The 24,363-nt window shown below is 44.2% G+C and overlaps 1 protein-coding gene across 1 annotated transcript in view; it reads right to left on the bottom strand.

The window, feature by feature from the left end:
- CTTNBP2 (cortactin binding protein 2) overlaps nt 1-20,212 on the bottom strand; it is a 174,059-nt gene extending 153,847 nt beyond the window's left edge. Inside the window, exons 1-2 of the mRNA XM_014601007.3 lie at nt 20,042-20,212; nt 4,659-4,766 (exon numbers count right to left, since the gene is read on the bottom strand). Coding sequence (XP_014456493.2) covers nt 4,659-4,766; nt 20,042-20,104 — 171 coding nt within the window. The 5' untranslated portion in view covers nt 20,105-20,212. The remainder of the gene's footprint in view (nt 1-4,658; nt 4,767-20,041) is intronic.
- Nucleotides 20,213-24,363: the final 4,151 nt, after the last annotated feature.

Below are 24,363 nucleotides of genomic sequence, written 5' to 3'. Positions count from 1 at the left end.
ATTAGTGTATAAACATATTTTATAACTGATTGCCTTGCTAATTTCCCTCTTACACTCTTGTTAAGACTTCTCCGATTGCCTTCTCTAACTTGGCCTTAATCCAAAAGTCATCTTGCCCTTTATTCACCTATGAGCTTTTGTCTCCATCTCATTGCACCTAGCTTAAAGACCACCTTGCTAGGACTGAATCAGAACGTAGCTTTCACAGTAACATTAAGAAGTAGGGCACAGCTGGAAAAGCTCTAGCTTTGTTCCAACCATAAATATATTGTTAATAGAGAATTTGTTAACAGCCTTTAGAAATGTGTTACAATTAAATTGTCATAGCTGTTGTGAGAAGGTTACATGCACTAATTAACAGGAAAGACATTTTACTTCAGTATAATCTGTTTTCCATGCTCAAAAAGACCCTTCCATATGCTGCAACTGCATTTCTTTTCAGGAAAAATAAAATAATTGTAGAAAAATGTTTCTGATTTATATTATGTCACCGATTTCAAACTTTTACGCTTCCATTTTTATTTAACAAGCTAGTATCAGAACTTTGTTTACACCAAGTACAGACCAAAACCAAAAGTATACAGATATTCAGGCTTTTTCTCCCAGAGCAAAAATGGCTGCTCCAAGAGAAAAATAACCCAACAACCACCAGGATAAAAATCGCTCATTGGAGAGTTTTGCTGCCTCAGAGACTGAACATCTATACACTTTCCAGGAGTTTAAGTCCTCCTAGGGATCAGGAGGAGTGGAACTACATGAAAGTTTCCTTCCCTTCAAGACTGGGCTCACTTCAGTCTTGAGAAAGTTGGGGGGGGGGGAGGGGTTCTGCTCCCCACCTCCCATAGACCTGTAGCTGAAAGGAAGCAGAAGCCACTGCTCCCTGTCTTTGCCTCAAACCAATAAGAGGCAGGGGGCTTTCCTGGCTCTCACCAGCTTCCTATTGCTGCTCCCACCGCCCAGCTGAGTAGCAGGGCAGCAATTTTAAAAGTCAGTGGTCAGGAGCAAGACTTGAGGAAAGTCTCCCTGACCCAGCTCCTGTACAACTTGCCATTTGCACTGCCCAGCTGACCCAGAATAGTGCAGGTAAGGGAGGCTGCTGTGCCCTGGAGCTTTGCCACGTCAGCAAAAGGCTCCTGCCGCACCCCATACTAGTTTGGGTTAGCCCGGAGCAACAGAGGGTGGGGCAGGTTGCCATGCCCCTACTGCATGGATCCTGGAGCCTTGCTGCAGCAACTGAGTGCTCCCCCCACCTCTCTTCACTCTTCCACATCAGCCAGGAAGAGATCAAGGAGCAGGGCTATTCTTCTATGGGGAGAACTGGGAGGGTTGGCCTCCTGCCAATCAACTGAATGATGTGGGGGGGAGGGGGCATTATCCCAGGGTAGGAACCCAGTGGCTGGCTGTGCAGCCAATGCTTTTCACCAACTGCCACTTGACAGCCTGCCCCCTTCCCAGGCAGGGTGTCAAGCAATGGGCTCCACTAAGAGCACGGGTGGCCCAGGAAGCAGCCCTCTAGTCCCCCCCTAGCTGGGGAGCTTGTGAAGCTTTCCAGCCATGGGGCTGGAGGAACAGTTGTACAGTCCAGCTCCTGGGCTATTTTTATTCTGAAAGAAATTTCTGTCAGTCTATCTTGCTGCTGGGAAGACCTAGACACTCTAGAGCCTGTTGCTCCTCCATGGCCCAAGTTCTCAGAAACAAAAGAGACTCAGAAGTCTCCACTCCCAGGATTGCAAGTATCAGAGCAGCCAGCCCACCAACCAGCTTTGGAGTGAGGGCTCTTGGTAAAGCCGGGCAGAGAATAACAAGAATTTCAGTTCTTTGGCTTTTTATCCAAGTCAAGGGAAAAAGCATCACAAATTCTGCTCTAAAAAAAAAGTTATTAGCTCTCCTGGTCACTTTGACTAGGGACAGAAGTGACACACAAACCAGTTTAAGTGATCAGATACTTGTTTAAACCTGTAACAGAACAGAAACTCAGTGCACATAAACTAGTTTCAAAATGGCTGAAACTGGTTTAAGATAAACCTGGTTGAATATAGTAACTGCTTTGGGTCAAACTGGTTTATGAAGCTTCTGTCCCAAGACCCCTTCCTAGTTCAAGTAAAATCACATTCCTCCAGCATCCCAGCATGCTTTCCAGCCCTGGGCTGGGCTGTCTGCTCCAGAGAGCAGGGCTGGCCCCACCCCTCTGCTCCCTACCTAGAAGAGTGAGGGCTGGCCGACAAGGGGTGGGGAGGGGTGAGGGGGGGCAAGCCCGGCTGGGGATGCAGCCCACTCTACAGGGTGGGGACAGCCCACCCCAGTTGGAGTCTGGGGCCAGGGAGAGGTTTAAACACCCCTACCTCCACTCAAACTTACTGCTGCCTACAACTGTGAACTACAAATCGCAGAGGCACCTGAAAGCAGGAAGAGCAACCCTGCAGAGTCTTGCTTCTATAATTCTGGACTGCAAATCCCAAAGACCTTGGGGGCAACAGGTAGAGGAAGTTAACACACAGGCAGAGAGCCATGCTCTAGCGTCCCCTTATTTTCTGGCCTGAGCCACTGCAGGCATGTGGCTGCATTTCCTGAATCAAAAGTAAGTGTCTGTTCACTTCTGTTTCAATTTAATCTGTGCATTTTAGAATAACCTGCAAAGACTGAATTGATTCAGTCTTTGGCTTTTTGACTGTCTGTACCTAGCCCCCATGAATACAATCCATTGCATGCATGCTAACAAACTGTCTCAAGCAGATGGCTGGGAAGTTCCACTTCATTTGAATTTTGTCCTTGCTGGAACTGTAATATAGACAGAGGCTTAAATATTCATTGGCATTCAATGTGTATTGGTTACACATCTCCTTTCTTCATACCGCATGTATCCTAATATAGTCATTCTTTGGCGTGTATATGTATGATGTTGAGAACTCTTAGTGAATGCAAATATGAAAGGGAAATTGTTCAAAGTGCTGTCCTCCAAAATAAAAAGAGGCAAAGAGAACAGCAAATGGGATAACTGAACAGCTTCCCCTTGCACAACTATTTTTGTTTTAACTTGACAGTCAGGGTAAGTAAAAAGTCTGAGTCTAGGCCATAGGTGACTGGTGCCTCTTAAGGCAGGGACGGCCCAGCACCTGATCCCACTGACTTGGGCTTTTGCTGGTGGCCCTGCTCCCTGGCCAGCGCTCACCGGGGGGAGGGGGGGGGGCGGCGGCACTGGTGCTCCTGCCTGCCCGCTGGCTAAATAGGGAGTGTGGCCTGACAGGGTGTACCAGCGCTCTCACAGGGTGCACATACACCACCATGCACCCCCTAGGTGTCACCACTGGTCCAGGCAAACTAGATATGAAGTTGTAAAAAAGCAAGACAGAGGCAGCATGTTTTAGGAAGTGCAGATGCCTCAAAAGCAAAACCAAATTTACTTTAAAGTGCAAGTTTCATATGCATGTAATTCTAAGTTATTAATACGGGTATCAGTGATGGCTGTTCAGAAAGTTCCTTTTTATCAAGTGGTCTGAAGTCATGACAAAAAATAAAGCTTCTTAATGCAAATACAGGGACTACTGTAATTCTTAGTGTGAAGTTAAAAATTTTAAAACACATTATTTAAGAATTATATGTATTATAGACATCCAGTTTTAGACACACTACATTACACTGGGTTTTCACTGTTGAAGTCCAAACAGGCTATATATTTGCACGTACCAAATATATAGCTGTAAATTTGCTAAAACATCCTTTATAAAATTGGAAGGTCAAATAAACAAACAATCTGTTTGGATCCTCCCCCTACCCCGTCAGTTAAACTTGATTTATGAACAGAAAAGATTGATTCATATTTCACATTTGACAGAATTCCATTGGATTTTTGCTTACCAGGTTGCTTGGCATCCTGCCAAACAGGCTGGCAAACCAAGCAGCCAGGTGAGTCTACCTGGCAGAACGTGTTTAATCATTAAAATTAATTAATGCCAATTAACTAAAATTGATCACCAATTGATTAAGGCATATTTATATAGTTTCTAAAAAGACTAGTAACCCACAAAGATATGTGTTTCTTACTCAAAAAACCTTGCAAATTACATCTTCCCATTCATCTTTTACAGCATCTGACTCAATGAGGCTGCAATCAAAACTGGAAATCATGAATGCTATTAGAATAAAAATAATGATTTTTTTCATAAAACCCTGCCTGTAAGGGGGGGGGGGGGAAAACACTTCCTTCCCCCCCCTACAACTAACATATTTGATCCACCTCCCCTCTCGTTTTGAAAGACCGGCAATGCTAGGAAAATATTTTTCGCATACAAACAGACTTAAAACAAATGAAGACTAGGCTGAATGCAAAATATTTGCTTTGAAATTACTCCCACTTGTTATAAAATAAGAATTAATTCAAAGAAAAGTTATTTTGTTTTTTCCAAATGCTTCCCTTTCAAAATCCAGGCCCAATTACTGTACATATTTTGGTAAGAGTGTTGGAGCAAGGAAGCATGGTACCACTAAGCCAAGAAAATATTTTATGATTATTGGGATCTGAACAGCTAAAGGCCTCTTAGAAATCACAGTTTACCATTCCAATTTACGTACAATAATTAAAAAGGGGAGCAAAGACAGATGGAAAAATCTTTAAAAAACCCCAAAAAACAAAACCACAAAGAACCCAAAAGTAAACTTACCCTCAAGGCTTCAATTACAAGATCCCGTGCTTCTAGCTCCCCTTCCATTATGCTCAGAAGCATCCGCAGTTCTGGCTTGCTCAGGTTATCCACATCAAATTCTCTCCTCTGCAAGAACCAAAATACTGATAAATATACTAATTAGATGAAGGTATTACTGCTACAGAAGAGGAGGAATAAAAAGTAAAACAGAAGTAGACAAGCTAGTGCTACAGAGTATACTGAAAATGTCACATTTTCTGCCAGAAATCCTACTTTTTAAAAGGTATATAACTGTAGCATAAAACAAATTATACAAGTTGTACCTGGTTCCTTATCAGCAGCAAATAGTTTTACTCTTTTTGAAGTTTGAAAACAGAAAAAAAGAAAAAATATAGTCCACTAGTGTGAAACACGTTTTCATATCCTAAGAGCTCGATCCTGCAAAGCTCTATGCATGTATTTTTCTTTAAGCATTGATAGTCCTACTGAAGTCTAACTTGGATTTAATTTAGCACATGAAGCTTAACTGAACTTGGACCTCAGTAATAATTTCACAGACCTTTAGCTGGCAATTCGTAGTGTTCTTCATCCTATGAAAATATTCAATTAGTGTCTCAGGTCAATCGCACAGAAGAAAATGAGAATGAATTCAGAAAAGAAAACACTAATCAGCAAATAAAGACGCTCACAGTTACCTCGAAGACGAAGCTATGAAAATAGGTAAATCCTGCCCTAAAGGTCAGAAACTAAGTATCTGCATACCAACAAGAGATACAAACTTCACAGGCAAGGTCATTCTACTACAGTTACCTAGCAGCTCATAGACATATAAATCCAAATACTGGCCAGCCTGCCTCAGAATACAGAACAGTAACAATTAAGCAACAGAAGCAATTAAGACATGAGAAAATTTCTGCGTGACTAGAGACAAAAAAGATTAGAGAGCAGATGAAAAAAATAAAAATGTGTCTCATTACATATGCATAATAATGACTGGGATAGATAAGGTAAAAATCAGGAAATTCTAGTTTCACTCTCCCTACAAGACAAGAACAGATTGGTCCCGAAATTAAGCTGACAGATGTCAAAATAAAGTCGTGAAAGGATCTTACGCGGGATCCTGACAATAGTGCTTCATACCATGTCACATTTCCAGTAAGAGACATGACTGGCGATTCTGCATCACATCCCATTGTACCATACTGCTTGTGCAGGGGGAACCTAATCCTGGGCTCCCCCTCCACCAGCAAGTAGCAAGCTTGGCTCCCAGGCACAGTAATGCACTGTGCACTCCCAATCAGCTGACCAGGCTCCCAGGCACCGGAGCACACAGGAGTCTTGACAGGCTTCTATGTGCTCCAGAGACTGGGCACTGACCACACATTCAATTAAAGCAGAGGTTGCACAGCTGTCTGAAGATAAGCTGCACCAAGTGCCAGCGCTGGAGGTCAGTAGAAGGATGCCAATTTGCAGCATAGCCTGGAACAGCAAAGTGGAGCAGGGAGCTCCATGGACATTAACTACAGCAGCAGCAAGATGTAGGCAACAAGTAGCCAGGGCTGAGCAGATCCTGGCTGCCTCCCTTCCTCCCACCTCAGTGCAACAGCCTCAATATCTGGGCTAGGGACAGATGCTCAAGAAGCTTGAGCCTGAATTGGTTCAATCTTTTCAGGTTAATTTGACCTGGCTAGGCTGAACCGGTTTGTAACTGCAGACATCCACTCTGGACTGAGGAAATGTTGGCACATGCCTGCAGTGGCCCAGGCTAGTAGACAGGGGGTGCTACAGCAGCCCTCTCTCCCTTCCATAGTGCTGAATTGAGGGGAGGCATGATCAGGTCCCCACAGGATGCTTTGATTAGAGAGGGGTCCATTCCCTCCCCCCCCAGTTGTTGATAACAGAGCATTTAGCTACACAGCAGGGAGTTATATAGGGAGTTGTTAGCATTTATCAGCCCATCAAACAAAACAAAAGCCTCTCTCATTAGTTCAAGCTCTTCATAAACAACTTTTTCCAAGGAAGGAATGGAGGGACATTACCAGCTACCTGTTGATTAAATCTAAGGCCCTAAGACAACACCGTCTCATCTACCTTTGCCCTGTCTCCCACAGCACAGACCACAGCCAGCATGTGATATGTTAGCTAATGCTGAGAGGTGTCTGTGTGAGGCAGAGGAGAGGGGGGAATCCCTGCTTGAGCAGGGAATGGTGGTGGGGGGGAAGCCAGGCAGATGCTGCTGTACCTGTTGTCTCTGCTGGAGCTCAAGCCAGGGAGCAGAGAGGTGGGGCCAGCTCTGCTGTGGAACAGAGCCCCATGCAAGGCTGCAAAGCATCTAGGATGCTGGGGGACTGGTAAAGTTAAACTAGGAATGGGTCTGGGACAGATTGCAGTTTGACCCAAAGCAGTTAAGTCTGATACTACATTCAGCCAGGTTTATCTCAAACCAGTTTCAGCCATTGTCAAATTGGTTTATGTGCACTGAACTTTTGTTCTGTTACAGGTTTAAACCAGCTTCTGATCACTTAAACCGGTTTGTGTGTAATGTCTGTCCCTAGCCCTAGACTCAACAGATCAATACAGAAGCCATAAAGGGATCTCCAGGAAGCCATCATCAGCAATGCACTGGCCAAGGGCTAGCTGGGAGGGGAGGGGGAAGCAGAGGGCTACAACTGCAGAACATGAAGTGTGGGTGTACTTTGCACGGGCAAGGGAAGGACCTCTGTGTGCCCATGCTGCAAAAGGGCTCTGCCCATGTGTGCACACATGTAAAGGAAGGGAGCTGTGCATGCCTGTGCAAGCTCATTGTAATAAATAAATTAGTCTTTGAAATGGGCCTCCACTAAATTCCAAAAAGTTATGGAGGGGGAGCTCCAGTCTAAAAATGTTAAGAACTGCTGTACTAGTAATCCTGGTCCCAGTCACCTGGCACCTCTTTACTTCAACCTGTCTCTTAATGTCTAGTTGCAGTGACTGTTCCAAAACCAGTTTCAGCCACTGAGTCTTCAGCGCAATTTTAACTTGTTGATGTTCATCACCAGGGATCCTGCTTTTCTACAGTTAAAAAAAATCTCAATTTTTTAAAAATAAAAAACGTAACCCCAAATCCATTTTTCCATGATTAAAATGAAATACTCCTTATATATAGATATGTCTATATCTCCCTACCTATCTATATAGTAGTGTTTCATTTTAGTCATGGAAAAATGTGGATTTGGGTTTATAATTTTTTTTTTTTTTTTTTTTTAACTAAAAGTTGGGGATTTTTTTTTTTTAATTGGAGAAAACCAGGATCCCTATTCATCACCAAGATCTTTTCTCACACACATGCTTGTCAACATGAACAACATCCTTAATGTGAAATATTTTATTGTTAGATCATTCTCTCCTAGGATTTGTACATTTTGCCAGTACCTAACTGTTGAGAAGGTATCCTTCAGTGTAGTATTACACTGAAGATCAAAGAGTTCCACTTGCTGCTCTTGGATGACATCTTCACAGGGAAAGAAAACAAGAAAAGAAAAAAAAAATAAACAGTCTGAACTCGATTTCATGGTTCCAAAAGTCGAAGAACAGGTCTTGGAATCAGCAATCTTGACCACATACTTCTCCAACCCCTCGTTACCTTCAATCCCAGTAGCACTGAGCAGTGAATTCAAGGTGGGGGAAACGAACTACATTAGGAGAAACAGCTCTCAGCACAGAAACGGCTTCACGTCAAAGGCATGCAGTGTCATAAAGCTTGGTCACAATTTGGTTCGGACCCTGCATTCTCATTTTCAGAATACTCAGACGTCTCATTATGTCCATTAAGGTTTTGAAACCATTTTCATTTTGTAGCTCAGCTGCAAGTTTCTGTATTTCACATGACAGTTCAAAGATGCACTTGACAGTCCCATGACCCAGCCAGTACACTTCAACAGAATATAGCAGTCTATGCTGAAAGTTGCCAAGAGCTGGTTGAACACAGATGCTTGGATGAAATGAACTATTTTTACCACAATATTCATGATACATGCCCAAAGTTTTGGCTCAGGGAGCTTTTTGATACAGAACACAATGAACAACACAAAGCTGAAGGCCTGGATGAACTCTGAACTCTGCTTTTGTGTTTTGCCTTAAATCTTGCCTTCCTACCCACAAGGGAGTGAGCACTGCCTATTGTAATACTCACTGACCTTTTACAATCCATACCCAATTTGTCCAAAGCTATGGTCATGCTGTTGAAAATGAAGATGGATTGTACCTGTTCTATTTCACTCAGTTTGTCTTCACACAGTTTCCCCATAAGCCTGTCATTTAAAAATGTCTAAACTTTGTATTATTTCATGGTGTTAATTTTCCTCAAATGATAGATTATGCTATAATTTTTTATTGCAGGGTTTTTGCACATTTTGCAAAATCACCTGATCCTCAGGAGAATGGGTATCAGATTCTAGCAGTGTTCTGAACTTCAGAAATTAAACATTTCAGTTGATTTCAAACATAGAGGCTCCTGTGTGGCTAACATAGAACAATGGATCTTTTTAGAGTCAAAGCACCTCTCCAAAACCTTTCAAAATTCAGCTACACCCATTAAAAAAACTAATCTCAGAAATATTATATTAATATTATAATATAAATATAAAAATTATAGCATTAATGTTATTACTTCATTAGATTAAATGTGCAGCCACATGCAACTGTGCTGGACACCTCCTACAGAGCCAAAACGGAAAGTGGCTGTGGCAGAAGTACATATTTTTGCCACAGCCCTTCCCAGTCTGACAATGCACAGTGTTTCCCATAAACTGAGGCACATGAGACAGGTGGAACGGTCTCACTCACCTGTTTCCAGGAGGCACTTTGGAGCCAAACTAGAAAGAGCTGCAGCATAGTTGGATAATGCAATGCAGGCAGGCACACCTTTCTGCTGCAGCTGCTTCTCAGTTCGGCTCCAATGTACCTCCTGAAGCAAAGGTATGTGGAGCATCTGGCCCCCTGGACAGGTTCTTGTGGTACCCCAGGGTGACTAGTGTGTATAGTGTCTTAAATTGAATATGGCAGGTCCACATAGTAGGGCTGTCTAGGACCTGATACTGTCCCCAACCAGAGTGGAAGAAGGGAGGGTGGGGCCAACGGGCTTTTCCTGGCAGGGATTTTAATCCCCATTTCCTGACAGCACTACCATGGCTACTAGGTGCAGAGGAGCAAATGCTCCCAGCATTAGACTCTGAGGGATAGCCAATACAGATGACAACTAGTATGAGCTATACCCAGTTTTTGATACAGACCAAGTCCAACTATTTTACAAAAAGACCAATTTCATTTATAAACAAATACCAGTAAAATAGCAGCTATACATACGTGCGATTTAAGCTTCCTTTATTTTTGTTGCTCTGGTCAAGTTGAAAGGGAAGTGGGCTAAAGTTTATAGAAAATTTGCTAGAAGGGTATGATCCTCCTTCCCCTGAACAACTAATCCTGCCCATGGTTTTAATTCCAAGTGACCCCTCCCTCTCCCCAAAAAAGCAAGCAAGCATTCTGAATGCATATTTTCTCTTTTATTATATTGAGAAGTGTATGCCACATATGCTATAAGCATACCCTCCATGTTTTCTTCAAAACTCTATATAGTATTCATTACAATAGTACTGTATGGTATTCACCACAATATTCCTTCATGTGATCTTCAAACTCTGATCTGAAAGGCTATAATACAGATGACAGTGGACCCTGCCCCACAGCAGCAGTGTCACAGCCTTTTCCCTGCCATATGACCTGACACCAGATGCACATGAGAAGACAAAACTATAAAATCGTGAGAGGGTGTTTGGAAGGGAGGAAGCTTCCTTAAGTGAGGGAGACATTCCAGGGAAACTGATATTTTGGGTGGGAAGGAAAGAACATTCCCCCTCACCACCAAGTGAGAGTACACGGATAGCTAACGAGAAACTGAGGGTTGATAGTAGTCTATTAGCCCCAAACTTCTGGGAATGACTGATCTAATCTTATTTTCTTACTTTCTTGGAGGCAGTAGGATAATTCACACTAGGTGTGTCTACATGAGGCACTTAATGCCCATTGGACTAATTCTAGTATGCATTAGCACAGCTGGCAAAAAACAGTGCTAACGCACTAACGTGCACTAGATTATTCCAATGAGAATTAAGCATCACAAAAATGTAGAGGTGCACCAATATATTGATCCCTTATTGGATCTGCACTGACATAAGGAAGATTGACTGTATTGGCAATCAGCTTTTTTTTGGCTGGTGTGGCTGATAATGCGGCCGATAAATGCCCCATGCACACACGCAGCTGCAGTGCAGCACACAGGCAGTCAGGAGACAGGCTGGGTCTGCCGGTAAGTCTGTTGTGAAGGAAGGGGCATGGGGGGCGCAGATCAAGGCCCGAACAGTGAGGGAGGGAGTGAGGCTGGGGCCGGGGGCTGCACAGCCAGAGTGGGGCACGAGATGGAGCTGCGAGCAGCTCATCCAGGGAGTGTGGGGAGCGGGGTGGCTCCCACCACTGCACGCACCCTGGGAGGGCATGGGGTGGGGTGGGGTGGGGTGGGGAGGGGAAAGTGTGCCCCTGGATGTGCAAGCAGGGCTAGGGTGGGCTGCCACTGAGGGCTGCAGCCAGGGGTGGCGCCAGGCTCTTCCCAGCAGTGGGCCTGGGCTGGGCTGGGTGGCGGTGGTGCTGGGAGGAGGGTTGGGGGGGGCTGCAGCCACCCCAAAATTCACCGTAACCCCCCCAAACCCCAGAACTGCTTGTCCCAACCACAGCCCACCCCATTGCTGGAAACAGCCCGGTGCTGCCCCCGGCTCCAGCCCTCAGCAGCAATCCACCCCAGCCCTGTACACACATCTGGGGACACAACCCCCCATGCCCTCCCAGGGCACATGCAGCATCAGGAACTGCAGCCCCCCCCCCAAGCTGTGCAGCACCTGCCTCTGCCCGAGCCCCACTCCCTCTCTCACTGCAGGGGTCCTCGATCTGCACCCCCTCCCACACCGTCCTTCCCCCACAACAGACTTACCAGCTGGATACTGCTCTCCATGCTGCCTGGCTGCATTTCAGAATCAGATCAGTATTGGCTCATACGGTTTGCTAAAAATCGGCCATCAGTATAAGCCCAAAAAAATCTTTATCGGTGCACCCCTACAAAAAAGCATTCGTTTGTGCTAATGCTCACTGGACTGTCTGCTGTGCATTAAGCCATAATTACAATGCATTAATGAACGCGTAGATGCTAGCAGGGCATCTCCTGTCCATCTTCTTTCGATCACTCAAACACTAGTTAGCTTATTCTTGTAAGAACTCTATGAAGCAGGAAAATATCACTCCTAGTTTACAAATGAAAAATTGAGACAGCCTGACTTTCTCAAAAGTTTGTATGTAACTAAACCATGGTATCTCAAGTCTTCCATTCAGTACTTTAACCATAAGATCAACCATCTTTCCTCTCTTAACCCAATGTTAGTAACAGAACCTGTCTTCTGACAAGTATGGCCAATGTATAAGATGCATCCACTAGAAGACAGCACAGGTAACACTGTCTTTGCCCCAGTCAAGTATTTATTTGTGAGGAGACAAGGCATGCAATAGCTTTCACTTAAACAATAGCAACACATCACCAGGAAGAGACTTTTTGTTCTACAGCCTTCTATTTGAGTTGGGCCGCAGATCTAACTGAGGCTCTTTACGCCACTAGCAACAACATAAGACAACTATTCAAAATACAGCAGCAATAGTTGGTTAAAAGGGAAAGGTAGTTAATTTTAGTTTCAATACATACATATGCAAAAAATCCATAACCTATTTTTTTTTAAATCTTTCTGCCATGTTCATATGTATACTCTTATTTTTAAGGGAGAGATATGGTAAAGGGTTTAGTAAAGACCTCATTTTAACTGTATCCTACTACTGGTTTGCTCCAAGTATTTTCTGGAAAAATGGAAAAAAAGATATCTACATTGCCAAAAAGAAAACAGATACAAGTACAGCTTATTCTATTTTACATTCCAACCATTTAAATAATTCAGAATTGGAAAACAAAGCCTTTGTATAAATTTGGGGAGGCACATGTGGGGTGGGGAAACTCTCAAACACAAATAAGGCATAACTAAACTTAGAGAGGGTCCAGATAAATAAAAATATTAAGATGGGGGACAGGCTTTCTTGTCTTTGCTTTCTAAAACAATACTGTAAGATCTAATTAACGCCAGAAATGTTTTTCCTCCCTTCTATAATTAGAGGTAAACCATTACATCAGATCTGTAACACTACTCTTGATTAAAGAGAACAGTTTAGGCATCATTTCCCATACATGTCTAATATATTACATTCAGTGGTTAGCATATAGTCCAACTGGCAAAGGAAGGGGTACATGACTAGACAAATTCATGCATAACTTTTTTTTAAGCATCTGATTCAGCTGCTACCTAACTCCCACCCCCAAAGCATCCTTGACTGCCATCTATTCAGCAACAGGATGCTTTCAGACTGGGCATACTTACTTGTGGTTCTGGTTTAGACTCAGTGTAACTGCTTCTATTATTTGAGTCTTTACAGAGAGACAGAACCACTACCACAGAGGAAATACTTCTCCTGTTTATAAGCAATATAGGAAGTGAGCTGGGGGAGATAGAGGGAGAGTGAGGAGAAACTGAGTGTACTAAAAAAATACAAATATAAGACAGAGAGTGGGAAGCAGAGAATGCAACAACAGGAAGAAATAAGATTGTTCTTTTTGGATTTTTTCCCTATTGAATAATCATTATAGTTAAATAAATGACTATCATACAGTGAAAATTACTGCCTATTATGTCAGGAACAACCTACATAATATCCTGAGCCTATAAATTAGAACCTTATGACCAACAAGGCAATAGTTGTTTTATCTCTAGCAAATATATTCTACATTAATAGTTTACCACTCTTGTGTCATCTGAGGCTTAGCTAGAGTACTTCTAGCTGAACACTGAGCCTGTAACAGCCACTCCATTATATTGGTTTTACAACCGAGATGTTGTTCCAGGGTAAAATTTGGCATGCACGACCCAAACAAGATAAATTTCTCTCACCTTCAATTTAAGATTATAAAAAGTCTGTTTGGTTTGAGTTATGACAATAAAATAAGCTATGATTTTTCAGATGCCTTTTTGTTTGTTTCATTTCTTCAGTCCCAATTTTGCCAGACTGTTGCCTAGCAGCTAGCACACAGACATCAGAGCACACAGACATTAGTGCACATATACTAGAACACACAGACTTACCTGAGCCTCATTTAATCAGATAGGTGTGCACCTTGAAAATTAATACAGTCAGCCCACTAACAAACAAGTTCACAAATCAGGGCAAGATTTCTACCATAAACCAAATGGAAACAGAAGCCTCAGCCTAAATCAATGTTCTATGGTTCTTCCATCCCCACAAACAGGGAGAGCAGATTACGGTACCCAGAAGATCCCAGTCTTACTTCTCATTATGAAAACCAGCTCCCTGGAGTTCTTTCCTGCAGCAAGAACAGAATCACCTCTCAAGGCATCTATAACTGACAAATGCAAAACAGAGGGGGGCACTCTCAACTCAGGCCTAAGAGATGTACTTTCACCACAAGTATTTCGAGGAAGGAAGAGCAGGCACTTGGAAGGCTTTTAACAACAAGATCAAGTTTGATGGGACTACAGAGAAGTATCTAGAGATGAAAGGCAGGTAGCTATACTAATGTCCTTTATTATTAGCCTGCTAGAGACTATTGCTGCAGAGATTTATGCACACACTTCATTAATTTCACTACGGCTGCATACAGAGGTTCATTTCTACTGGAAGAAATGTCTTCCAGTTGAAAAACAGCCTAGGAGCTAGACTGTACAAAACATTTTGGCAGCCTCCTACCTGTGAAGCTTTCCAGTTAAGAAAGGTATTAAGGTTGCTTACAGATGTAAAAAACAAACAAACAAACAAACAAACAAACAAACAAAACCCACACCCACAAAAATGGTGTTTTACTTTAAACTCAGCACTGAGCTGAGCATATGTCCAGAAGAGGCATCATGTTAATTGAACCCAGCTTGGCCAATGTCTGTATAGATCGGGTGCTTCAAGAGGGTTTTTTTGGTGTTTTTATATAATAGCCAATTGAATCTATACAGATGCTGGAGAGCTAGGGTAAACTAATGCACTGCTGCTTCCACTAAAGCACTTTTTTTTCCTCCCCATGTCTGTCAGTGCCCCATAGGGCTCCTCCTTGGGCCACCCCCACTCTTAGGGGAGCCTATTATTTGACAGCTTGCTTTCTCCCCTGCCTGGGAAGGGGGCAAGCTGTTAAGTAACAGTTAATAACTGCTGAAAAGCAGAGGCAATCAAAGACCTGGGGGGCTGGGTGGGGGGAAAGAGGGTACCTGCCCTCAGAGAATGCCCTCCCTTCTCCATCCTAACAATCAACTGATTCATATTCACACACAGTGGGAAATCTCCTTGTTCTCCCCAGCAGAACAGCCTCATTCCTTACACATCTCTGGGCTGACCTGGAAGAGTACAGCGAGGGGGGGGAGCACTCAGCCACTGCAGCCAGGATCTGGGAGCCTTGAAGCAGGGCCACAGCAGCCTGTTCCACCCTGTACTGATTCAGAGTGACCAAGAGCAGTGAAGAGGGAGGCAGGGGCATTCTGCTGAGATGGCAAGGCCCCTAAGCCCTGCTGTTGTGGCCAAGTAGCTTGCCTCAACCCACTTTGCTCCAGGTCAGCTGGGCAGCAAAGGGAAGCCAAAGGGGCCAGAAGGTGGAAGCTGGGCTGGGGAAAGGCCAGGAACCAGGCATGCAGAAGCTTTCCCCAGCCCAGCTCCAAGTGCACCCTTGCTGCCCCAAGACTCAACTAAATGGTGGGACAGAGATTTCAAAGCCAGCAGGTGGAATTAGGGTTAAGTTTTTCCTATCTGCAGAGATGCAACCCAAGTCAGATTCCCTAGACATGAATCGCTGCAAATCAGGAAATTCTTGGAACTCTCACATGGGGAATGTCTTGACAAACGGGGGACCTGGGCAGGCACTTTTGGGCTTCGAGGGCATGCTCCTGCATAACCCTGGAACAGGAATTCTCAGGCATGCAGGAATAGGTCCCTAAAGCCCTGGGCTGCCCATGCACTCCCACCTCAAAGCAAACAGATGTCCCCAGCAAAACAGCAGCATAAATTCATACCACCTACTGTCACGACCATAGATTTTCAGCATTTGTGGATAAGAGGCATGAACATTTATTGTCTTGGCCCTTTTACAGCATAAACATTTTTATGATGGCACAAAGGCGATGTCCATTTCCAGCCACAGTGCACAAAATTTAAGAACATGCTTAAGTTTTTGCAAGATCCTTGGGATTCAGTTTCATTTCCAGTATTTGTTGCAAAGTTTATCCGTTCTCTATTCTTTTGCTCAGGCAGGTAGAGTTTTGCTCATGAATTGGCAAAAAAATCCCTGAAAAAAAATTCCAACTACTAAATCTGTTTTATTTACTGATGTTTATATTGATTACAAAGCACTCATCTTGGGCACACTTACTTATAATGAGCCAAAATTACTTCTCTGACCATTTTACAGAGTTCTGAAATTTTTTTAAATTCCTAATTTCTTGATGATTTTCTGTGCTTTCGCAAGATTTTCAAATAATATTTTTTCTGCATTTTCCAGCCAGCTGTACTGGGCATTCAGTTTTTATTCCTAATACTAACATGCTAAGCTGTAAAATGCAACCAAGGTTCAAACCTGCAAACACCTGCACATATCCTCGACCTAGATTTTAAGGTCCAGGAGGGACCATTATAATAGTCTGACCTCCTTTGTAATATAAACTAGAGAACCACACCCAGTAATTTCTGCCTTGAGCCAGTAACTTATGGTTTCAGCCACCACATGATTTATAAGCCTTCCAGGTAACAGAGAAAGTACAGTTCTTAGGCTGTTCCAGCAGTCAAATATCTGCTCCTTCCCCCAACTCATTTCTAGTCTAGTTTTAAGCCTTCAATCACAGGATCCCATGATGCCTTCTGCTAAACTAAATCTCTACTAGCAAAAATTCTTTGTACATACTCATAGACCATGATCAAACCATTTCCTCTCTAGGGTAAAGTAACTATTTGAGCTTTTTCAGTTTAGCCCATAAGGCCTGACCTTTTTTTCCACAACTTGATTCACTCTTTCAGCTTTTTCCTGAAGCAAGCCCAATTTCCAAGATCCTCTTGAGGGGCTGACAATGCAAATTAATCCAGTAAAGGCTTTGCTAATTCTGTATTCAGTTATGATACCTACACCTCTATTTCTACTTGGCATGCCCCTGCTGCTATATCCAAAAATCAGATTTGCCTTTTAAACAACACTGAATGCGCACTCCAAGTGCAATCAGTTATCAGCCATAACCCTATATATTATCCTTTTGCAGTTCACCATTTTCCTCTCATATGTATGACCTACATATTCATTCCCACATGTTCTGATGACCTTGCCTTTGTCTCCATATTAACGTTTTTCCAACTGAAAACCTTAGTGATCCATGTCAACCTGCATAACTGACCCAATCCCATCATTCTTGGCATTTCTCCAGTTTGATCTGGAAATTTTAGATCTTTAATAGCTCAGAGAGCTCACCAGCCAATTCTTTTAATACTCTCGTGTGCAAGTTATACATCCCTGCCTATTTAAAAGTGTATATTTAAATATACTTCTTCCTCTTGGTAACTAAGTGTTAACATTCTTCTCCAGTAGCAAACACATAAAATCACTTAGTTTTAGTTCGTTCCCAACACATTTAAAGAATGCCTTTTTATTGTCCTTAACCCTTTTAGTGGTAGTTTTTTCATACCTTTACCTTCCTTATAAATTGTGGCCCAAAAACTTTATAAAACCATCTAAGTTCCAACCCTCCCATCAATAAATTCAGTAACAATGCAAAGATTAACATTAAAACACTATTTTTTTGTAATATAGCACTAATAGAGGCATATCCTTAGAGGATAGCACCTGCCACTATGGTGGGTTAGGCTTTAGGCAGAAACCAAGGAGGAGATTTTGGTATCAGTTTCGAAGCACTGAACAAATTTACAAAGGGACTTAGGACTGGTGGTTCTGAATGTTGTCATTCCTCAATTTCAGGCACCAGTGCCCAAAATAGATTTCACATGCCAAAGTTAGCATGCATTGCCCAGTACAATGCACAGGGAGAGATAGATGCTTAAGAATACGCTGAGCAGGAGGGATGCTTAAGCCATTCAGATGGGATGGGGGTGGTGAGGGAAGAGGAGAAGTAGTGGCAGGCTGCAGCTGAAAGTTGCCCAGCCCCCATGCAGTTCTTCCTTGCTTAGCTTCAGCACACAGATGCAGGCATAGGCAAAGCTCTAAGACTTTGTGGACAAGATCCAGTGGCTCCACTGACCAGATCTGGCTCATGGCCATTTGTTGCCCATCCCTGGGTGAAATCATGGTTTCAGTGCTGTCAAAGGCAAAATTCCCACTGACTTCAGAGACCAAGACTAAGTCTTAGATATCTTTTGCACAGTTTCAAAAAGCAATTCAAAAGATACAAAATGCTGGCTACCATTTCCAGATATCAGATACACATTGAACAAAAAAAAAACAAACAAACACAACAGAGCAGTCCTTCACTAATTAATTTTACCATAGACAAAGCAGTTAGAAAGAGTGGAGCTTTTTACAGCATCCTCTTTATATACTCTCCTAGGCTACCACATCTGTCAACGCAGCTTTCTTTGCATCACAGGCTGCTGCCCCCATATATCAACAAAGAGACTGACATGTTGGATCATTTCTTGCTATTATATAATCATTGTTAGTTGATATCATGCAGGTGGAGGTCAATGCACAGTACTTCCCATTCCCCACCCCAACCTACCGCAAATTACACTGGCCTCATGCTGATGAAATTCCACTGGCTTTGGTACAAATCAGGAAGGGCTGCACAGGTGCGACAGCGGCATCAGAGCTAGTCTCCTCCAGTTTCTCCTATCATTATTACCATGGTAACACAGTATACCAAGTTTTTTTGGTGGGATCTCTCTTTTTTGGCATAACTGCTGTACTTGAACCAAGAAAGCTCAGAATGACAAGAATGTTGGCTTCCTCCCAAGTACAGCACACGAAAGAATATTCTACTCTTTTTCAGTTATAAATTCCTTAGCGACAGTAAATAGCAAGACCATTTGTGAAAGTCCTATTTCATTACATTTTCAGGAGCAGCCAAGCAACAGCCAAAAGATCCCCCCCCGAAGTATTACTGATGCTGTACTAAGATGCCAGGAAAACAGCATTTATCATCATGCCCTGACAATACCACTGTTAGACCAAACTGTTGACTTAATATTGTAGCAGAAGACAACTGTGTATCAACTGACTCTATGTCCAAGACAGTGTTCGTTGCACCCTCTAGCCGTTAACAATCCCAACAACTAAGAAGCGTCCACTTGAATTTTAAAATCCTCCACTGGAAATTTCACTGAGCTTTAGGCTATAAATTAAGCTGGTGCCTGGCAATAGCCCCAAAACAATCCAATGGCTGGTTTTTCCATGCATCATAAAACTGCATTGATTCCTTTTAAAATAAGCAATAGTCTCTTTTCATTCTTTCAGAGGGAGAAAGAACCCCAAATCTGTAACAGTTATTATTATTATTATTATTAAAGGAATACTAAAAAGGAAGAATAAGGACAAGGGGTTGAAATACTGGAGGGATCTTTGGCAAGTCGGCAGGATGCAAAGCCCTGGTTCTTAAAGAAAAGGTTGCCTGAAGTTAGGCTCATTTATGGGCCTAACTAACTGGCTTTAGTTTTGCTCCCTATTCTGGAAAATATACTCCGAGTACCTCGACACAGCCGTCCTCGCATTCCCAACCTTTTGATTCCATCCACCTAAACCCGTGTATCCCTAGAGCAAAAAAAATTCCCAGAGCATATCCCTAAATTATTTTATTTTATTTTTGCCCCCAAGATTTTTGTTAGTTTAGACAGGGAAAAAATATGGCCAGGTACATCCTCGCCTACATTCGCTTGCCGGGAGAGGATTCAGGGCTGCACGACTGAAGGGACGTCTGTGCAAACCTGCCTGGACGTGGATGTGTTTTTGTAAAAAAAACAACCACTGCCCCCTCAGAGCTGACGGGAGCCCGTCACAAGAAAATAAATGCAAGCGGGCAGGGGGCTCCCTGCAGCGAGGGAAGTCCCGGCTCGCCTGAGGTGCCGGGGCGCGGGGCAGGAGCAGCAGCACGAGAAGCGGCCCCGGGCCGGCAGCGTCGTGCGGGGCAGCCGCGGGGCCCGCACTCACCCCCCCCGCCCGCACAGAACAATGGGGCGGGCGAAGCCCCCAGCTCAGCCCCGCGTCCCCCCTGCCCGGCCCCGGCCCCGGCCCCGGCCTCGGTTACCGCTGCTTCCGCGTCCTCCTGGCCGCCAGAGCCGGGCTCGGCGCTCGCTCCCTCCGTCGCCATCTTCCCGCTGTAACGGCCCCGGCGCGGAGCCGAGTGGCAGCCGCCGCCGCCGCCGCCGCAGCCCGGCGCTTAACCCCGTCGCTGCCGGCGGGCGCGGGCGGGGCCGGGTGGGACGGGGCGGGGCTGGCAGGCGGGCGGGGCCGGTGGCAGCCCGGGGCTCCCCAGCGGCCGCCTGCCCGCGCCGCCGTGAGCTGCGGGGCCCCGCGGGGTTTGCCGGGCGCGGGGGCCGGGGAGCCGCCCTCGCCCCCGGGCTGCCGCAGCGCTCGCGGCTCGAGCCAGGGGTTTCCGACAGGAATCCGCAGCCCCGCGGAGCTGCCGGGCCGGGCCCTGCCGCGGGGCAGCGCCTCTATTGTTTCTCCGCAGTCCGACCCCCCCAAGAGCCGGGCTTTTCAGAGGATGCGCCAGTCATGGGGGTGCCTCGGCTCTCACGAGGAGCCGGCACCTAAGGGATCAAAAGGCGCCTGGATGCGGGCCCTGCCCTGCCCTGCCTAGGCAGGGGCGGCTGACACGTGGCTGCGGGGCTGGGCTGGGCCTTGGCACCACAGGCGTCTCACAGGGTTGAGAAGCGCTGGATGAGGATGCATGTAAGTCCTTTAAAAAAACCCAGCAGCATCTCCGCCTTCTCCATCCGCTCCAAACCTCTGAGTATCTGATGTGGCTGCGGGAAGGAGCCCTGCGGCACAGGTGCCCCCACCTGGGAAGACCAGGTGGGTTGCCTTTGCCATCACTGGGAGCAGGGCCAGGCCAGCCGTGAGGCAAACTAGGTGGTCATCCAGGGTGCCAAAATGAAATCCAGAACAAAACAACAGGAACGCCGTTCTGAATCACAGAAACCGAAAGCACAAAAAGCAAAGTTTTATTTTGTAATGTTCATGAGGACTGTCTTTTAATTGTACATGTAATATAGTAAATCCTATTAGAGTTTTTGCAGTATAGTTGTGTTAGGGTTAATGAAAAGTGTGAAAACCAATTAAAAATGTTTTTATTGTTTTATTGTTCATTTTGAATATCAAACAAGTACATATAAAGGTTCATTCCAGACTTCTTATTTTCCTCTGTGTTGGAGGTGGTGGGGGCACCGGGGTACACAGTTCACCTAAGGCACCAATTACCCTTGGACCGGCTTGCCTGGGACTATGATTTCACCCCTGTGTTGGCACCATATGTCCATGAGCCAGGTCCAGCCAGTGGAGACATTGGGTTAGTACCACAGAGCCCTGGCTCATGTAGTTCCCTCAGGATCCAAGAAGTCCAGTGCCATTGCTCCTCTTTAGAGCAGGATTCATTCTCTGGCTGACTGTCACATACTACACATTATTATTAATTGTTATTTATCATAGAATCATAGAAAATTAGGGCTGGAAGGGTCCTCAGGAGTTCATCTCATCCAACCCCCTGCTCAAAGCAGAACCAACCTCAACTATATTAGTATGCAAACCCCTAAGTGTACGTGTGCCTTTGTCATAGAGGACATCTACCAAACATGCTATGTTAAAAAGCTCCCAAGTATGTGCAATATGTAACAGTTTATTTGCCCTGTTCTAAACCAGCCGCATTTAGATCACAACCTTACCATACCCAGCAACAGAGCTCTCAAGTACACTGTGCGACTGCATGCATTATTCTCCCACATCCAACCAAAGCCACACAGCACAGAAGGTGGGCTAACTATCATTGTTGACCAACAGTGCTCCACCGCCCTTTCAGCTCTGCTCACATTCAGTACGTGCTTCCAGTCTGTGTGGTAATGCATGCTGAGCTGCACAATATGTTTGAGGGTGCTATTGCCAGGCATAGTAGGTTTGCAGTCTAGACATGACCCTTGAAGAATCCCAAAAGCTCAAAGACCCACGCCAAATAAAAACCTTAACATCTGTGCACTGTCATGTTTAACCCTTCTAGATCAGGTCCCAATCAATGAGACTGGTTTGTCAGCATTCTGCGTCTTACCAACCGGTATTTAAATACCAGCTCTGCTAGTTTTCCCCTGTCCCAGAATTCACTAACACTTTCCTCTGTCCCTGGAATTGAGGCGTAAAGTCGACAAGATCCTCTTCTGACATTTTTTAACAAGAAGTGGCGCAGGGGCGCACAGGTTACTGCTCTTTCCACTGTTGGAGATTCCTGGTTTCTTACTACTATGATTCTATCATCTCCTGCCATACTTGCTAAATTCTCTCTCTTCAGGTTATTAAAAAGCATCCAGTCAGCATGGTACCTAGATGCTAGTTATTTTAACTCCATATTTCTAGTACATTTCCATCACAGTTCCATAGCCAAGACTGCACAATTTATCTCTCATGCTGCCAAGATCATGCAATTTTGAGGTGTAGATGATGTTTTCTTTTATCAGTTACTGGAGGAAAATTTATCAAAATAACAATGAATATCAGATTAGTCATAGCTCACCAGGTGAGCCTTGAGAACTGATCTCTCTCATCTGAAGATAAATTTAGAAATGATGTTGGAAAGGGAGGAAAAGCAACTCTCAAGTCTCAGCCAGAAAAAAAATAAATAAGAAGATAGCTGGACCAGCAAGACTTCAACTAAAATCCTGCCTCTTGACAGCTAATATCTGGCACATCACCCAAGCATTGGAAATGGCTTAATCTGCTGTTGTGACAGAAGCACTTAGTTCTGAAGCAGCAAAGAGCTGTATTTTTGTCATGCCAATAAATTAATCAGTGCAAAATTTTAAAAATATTGTTGATCAGCTTAACCATTCTACACCCTACTGGATCTCTGCATTGTTCAACCCTTTTGCTGATGTGACAACAACAATGCCTAATCCATTTAGTGATGGCACCCCAGCATTTAAATCTATACTGGGAATTATTGACCATTATTGGGAGCAGGAAGGGGTGTGGTGGCAGAGAATGGATTAAAGTATTTTACTACAGTTGCAGAACTGCAAATATAAATTCTACCCTGGACTAGTGCCAGCTGAGCGACAGACTGAGCTGTAAATGGGTCATTTGGCCTAGGGTTTCAAATGTGACAAGGCAATATGCTAGTCATATTGTTTGCAGTTAGCTACAGAAACAGGTGAGATGTGGCCTTGCTATTCCTCTGTGCTGCTAGGTTCAGGATTTTTGCTCCCTCTCCTCCCTTTTTTGACTGGGCTGGGCTCCTGTGCTGTGCAGTTGTTGTGGCTTCTTTGTCAGTGCTATCCACTGTATTTATGAATCTCTGCATTTCTGCCAGTTAAAGAACTCCCTTTTTTCCAGAATCCCCACTATTCTAGAAATTGTGTGTTCCTTGATTGCTAAGATCATGCTACCACACTAAGTTATATTCATTCCCCAGCTGTTGCAGCTATCCCATAGACATCCCTGCAGCTTTATGCCACAGACATCCCTGAAGACTTTGGACATGTGATCCTGAAGGGTTTCATACCTGATACAGGAAGGTCAGAGAAGGGAGGCTTTGGTTTGATGACTGTTCCTCCATGATTATACCTGATGTTACTTGTTCCATGTGGTCCTAGTCCAGGTGCCTGTTCTGGGCTGATGTGGAATAAAATAGTCATTGCTGTGCCCATGTTAAAGAGAAAGTACACTCTTCACCACATACCCATGCTAGGGCCTTTCTAACAGGAGAAACTACCTGTGTTGGCACAAGTGGTTCATTTTATAAAATTAGTGAGGCAAAGGAGTTGCTTTGCTTGGGGGAGGAAACTTGCTCTTTTACTACTGAAATGTAGCTTACAGGCTGGAGAGAATTAACTCCCTCACTGCTGCAACTTCTGCTGAGCCCAACTGATGGAGAAAAAGTTGTCATTTATGTCAAGAAAGTCATTTCTCTGCTAGGACTAGGACCTATACCTAAGATTTAAATTTGTTCTTTCCCTGTGGTTATACAATTGTCACAGTAGGGTTTGGTCCATCACTTTCAGGATGCAGTTGTTGTGCAGGATAATGTTCATTTTATCTATTACCAAGCAAATTGCCACAATAGAAAAGAGTATTTGCTTTGATTGCACAAAAACAGGGAAGAAGTTACTGGGGAAATCAAACCATCCTGGACAAGGTGGATCCTAATGCTGACAGCTTCAATTAGATATCTACAGTTACAAAAGTGATATTTTACCGATGTTTTAAAAAAAATCCGGTCGGATCTGGGAGCAAGGAGGAGAAATTGTAGCCCAAAGAAGATTTTTACAGAAAGTTAAATGCCAAAAGCCTGGTTTACTGAAAATGCCTCCTCAGTCATCATAATTATAATATAGCAAAGCCATTCCAAAGCATCCACCTCTTTGC

The sequence above is a fragment of the Alligator mississippiensis genome, chromosome 4 (genome assembly GCF_030867095.1).
Source record: "Alligator mississippiensis isolate rAllMis1 chromosome 4, rAllMis1, whole genome shotgun sequence".
Taxonomy (NCBI): Eukaryota; Metazoa; Chordata; order Crocodylia; family Alligatoridae; genus Alligator; species Alligator mississippiensis.
Note: the sequence above shows the minus strand (reverse complement) of the source record. Positions and strands in the feature narration are given on the sequence as shown.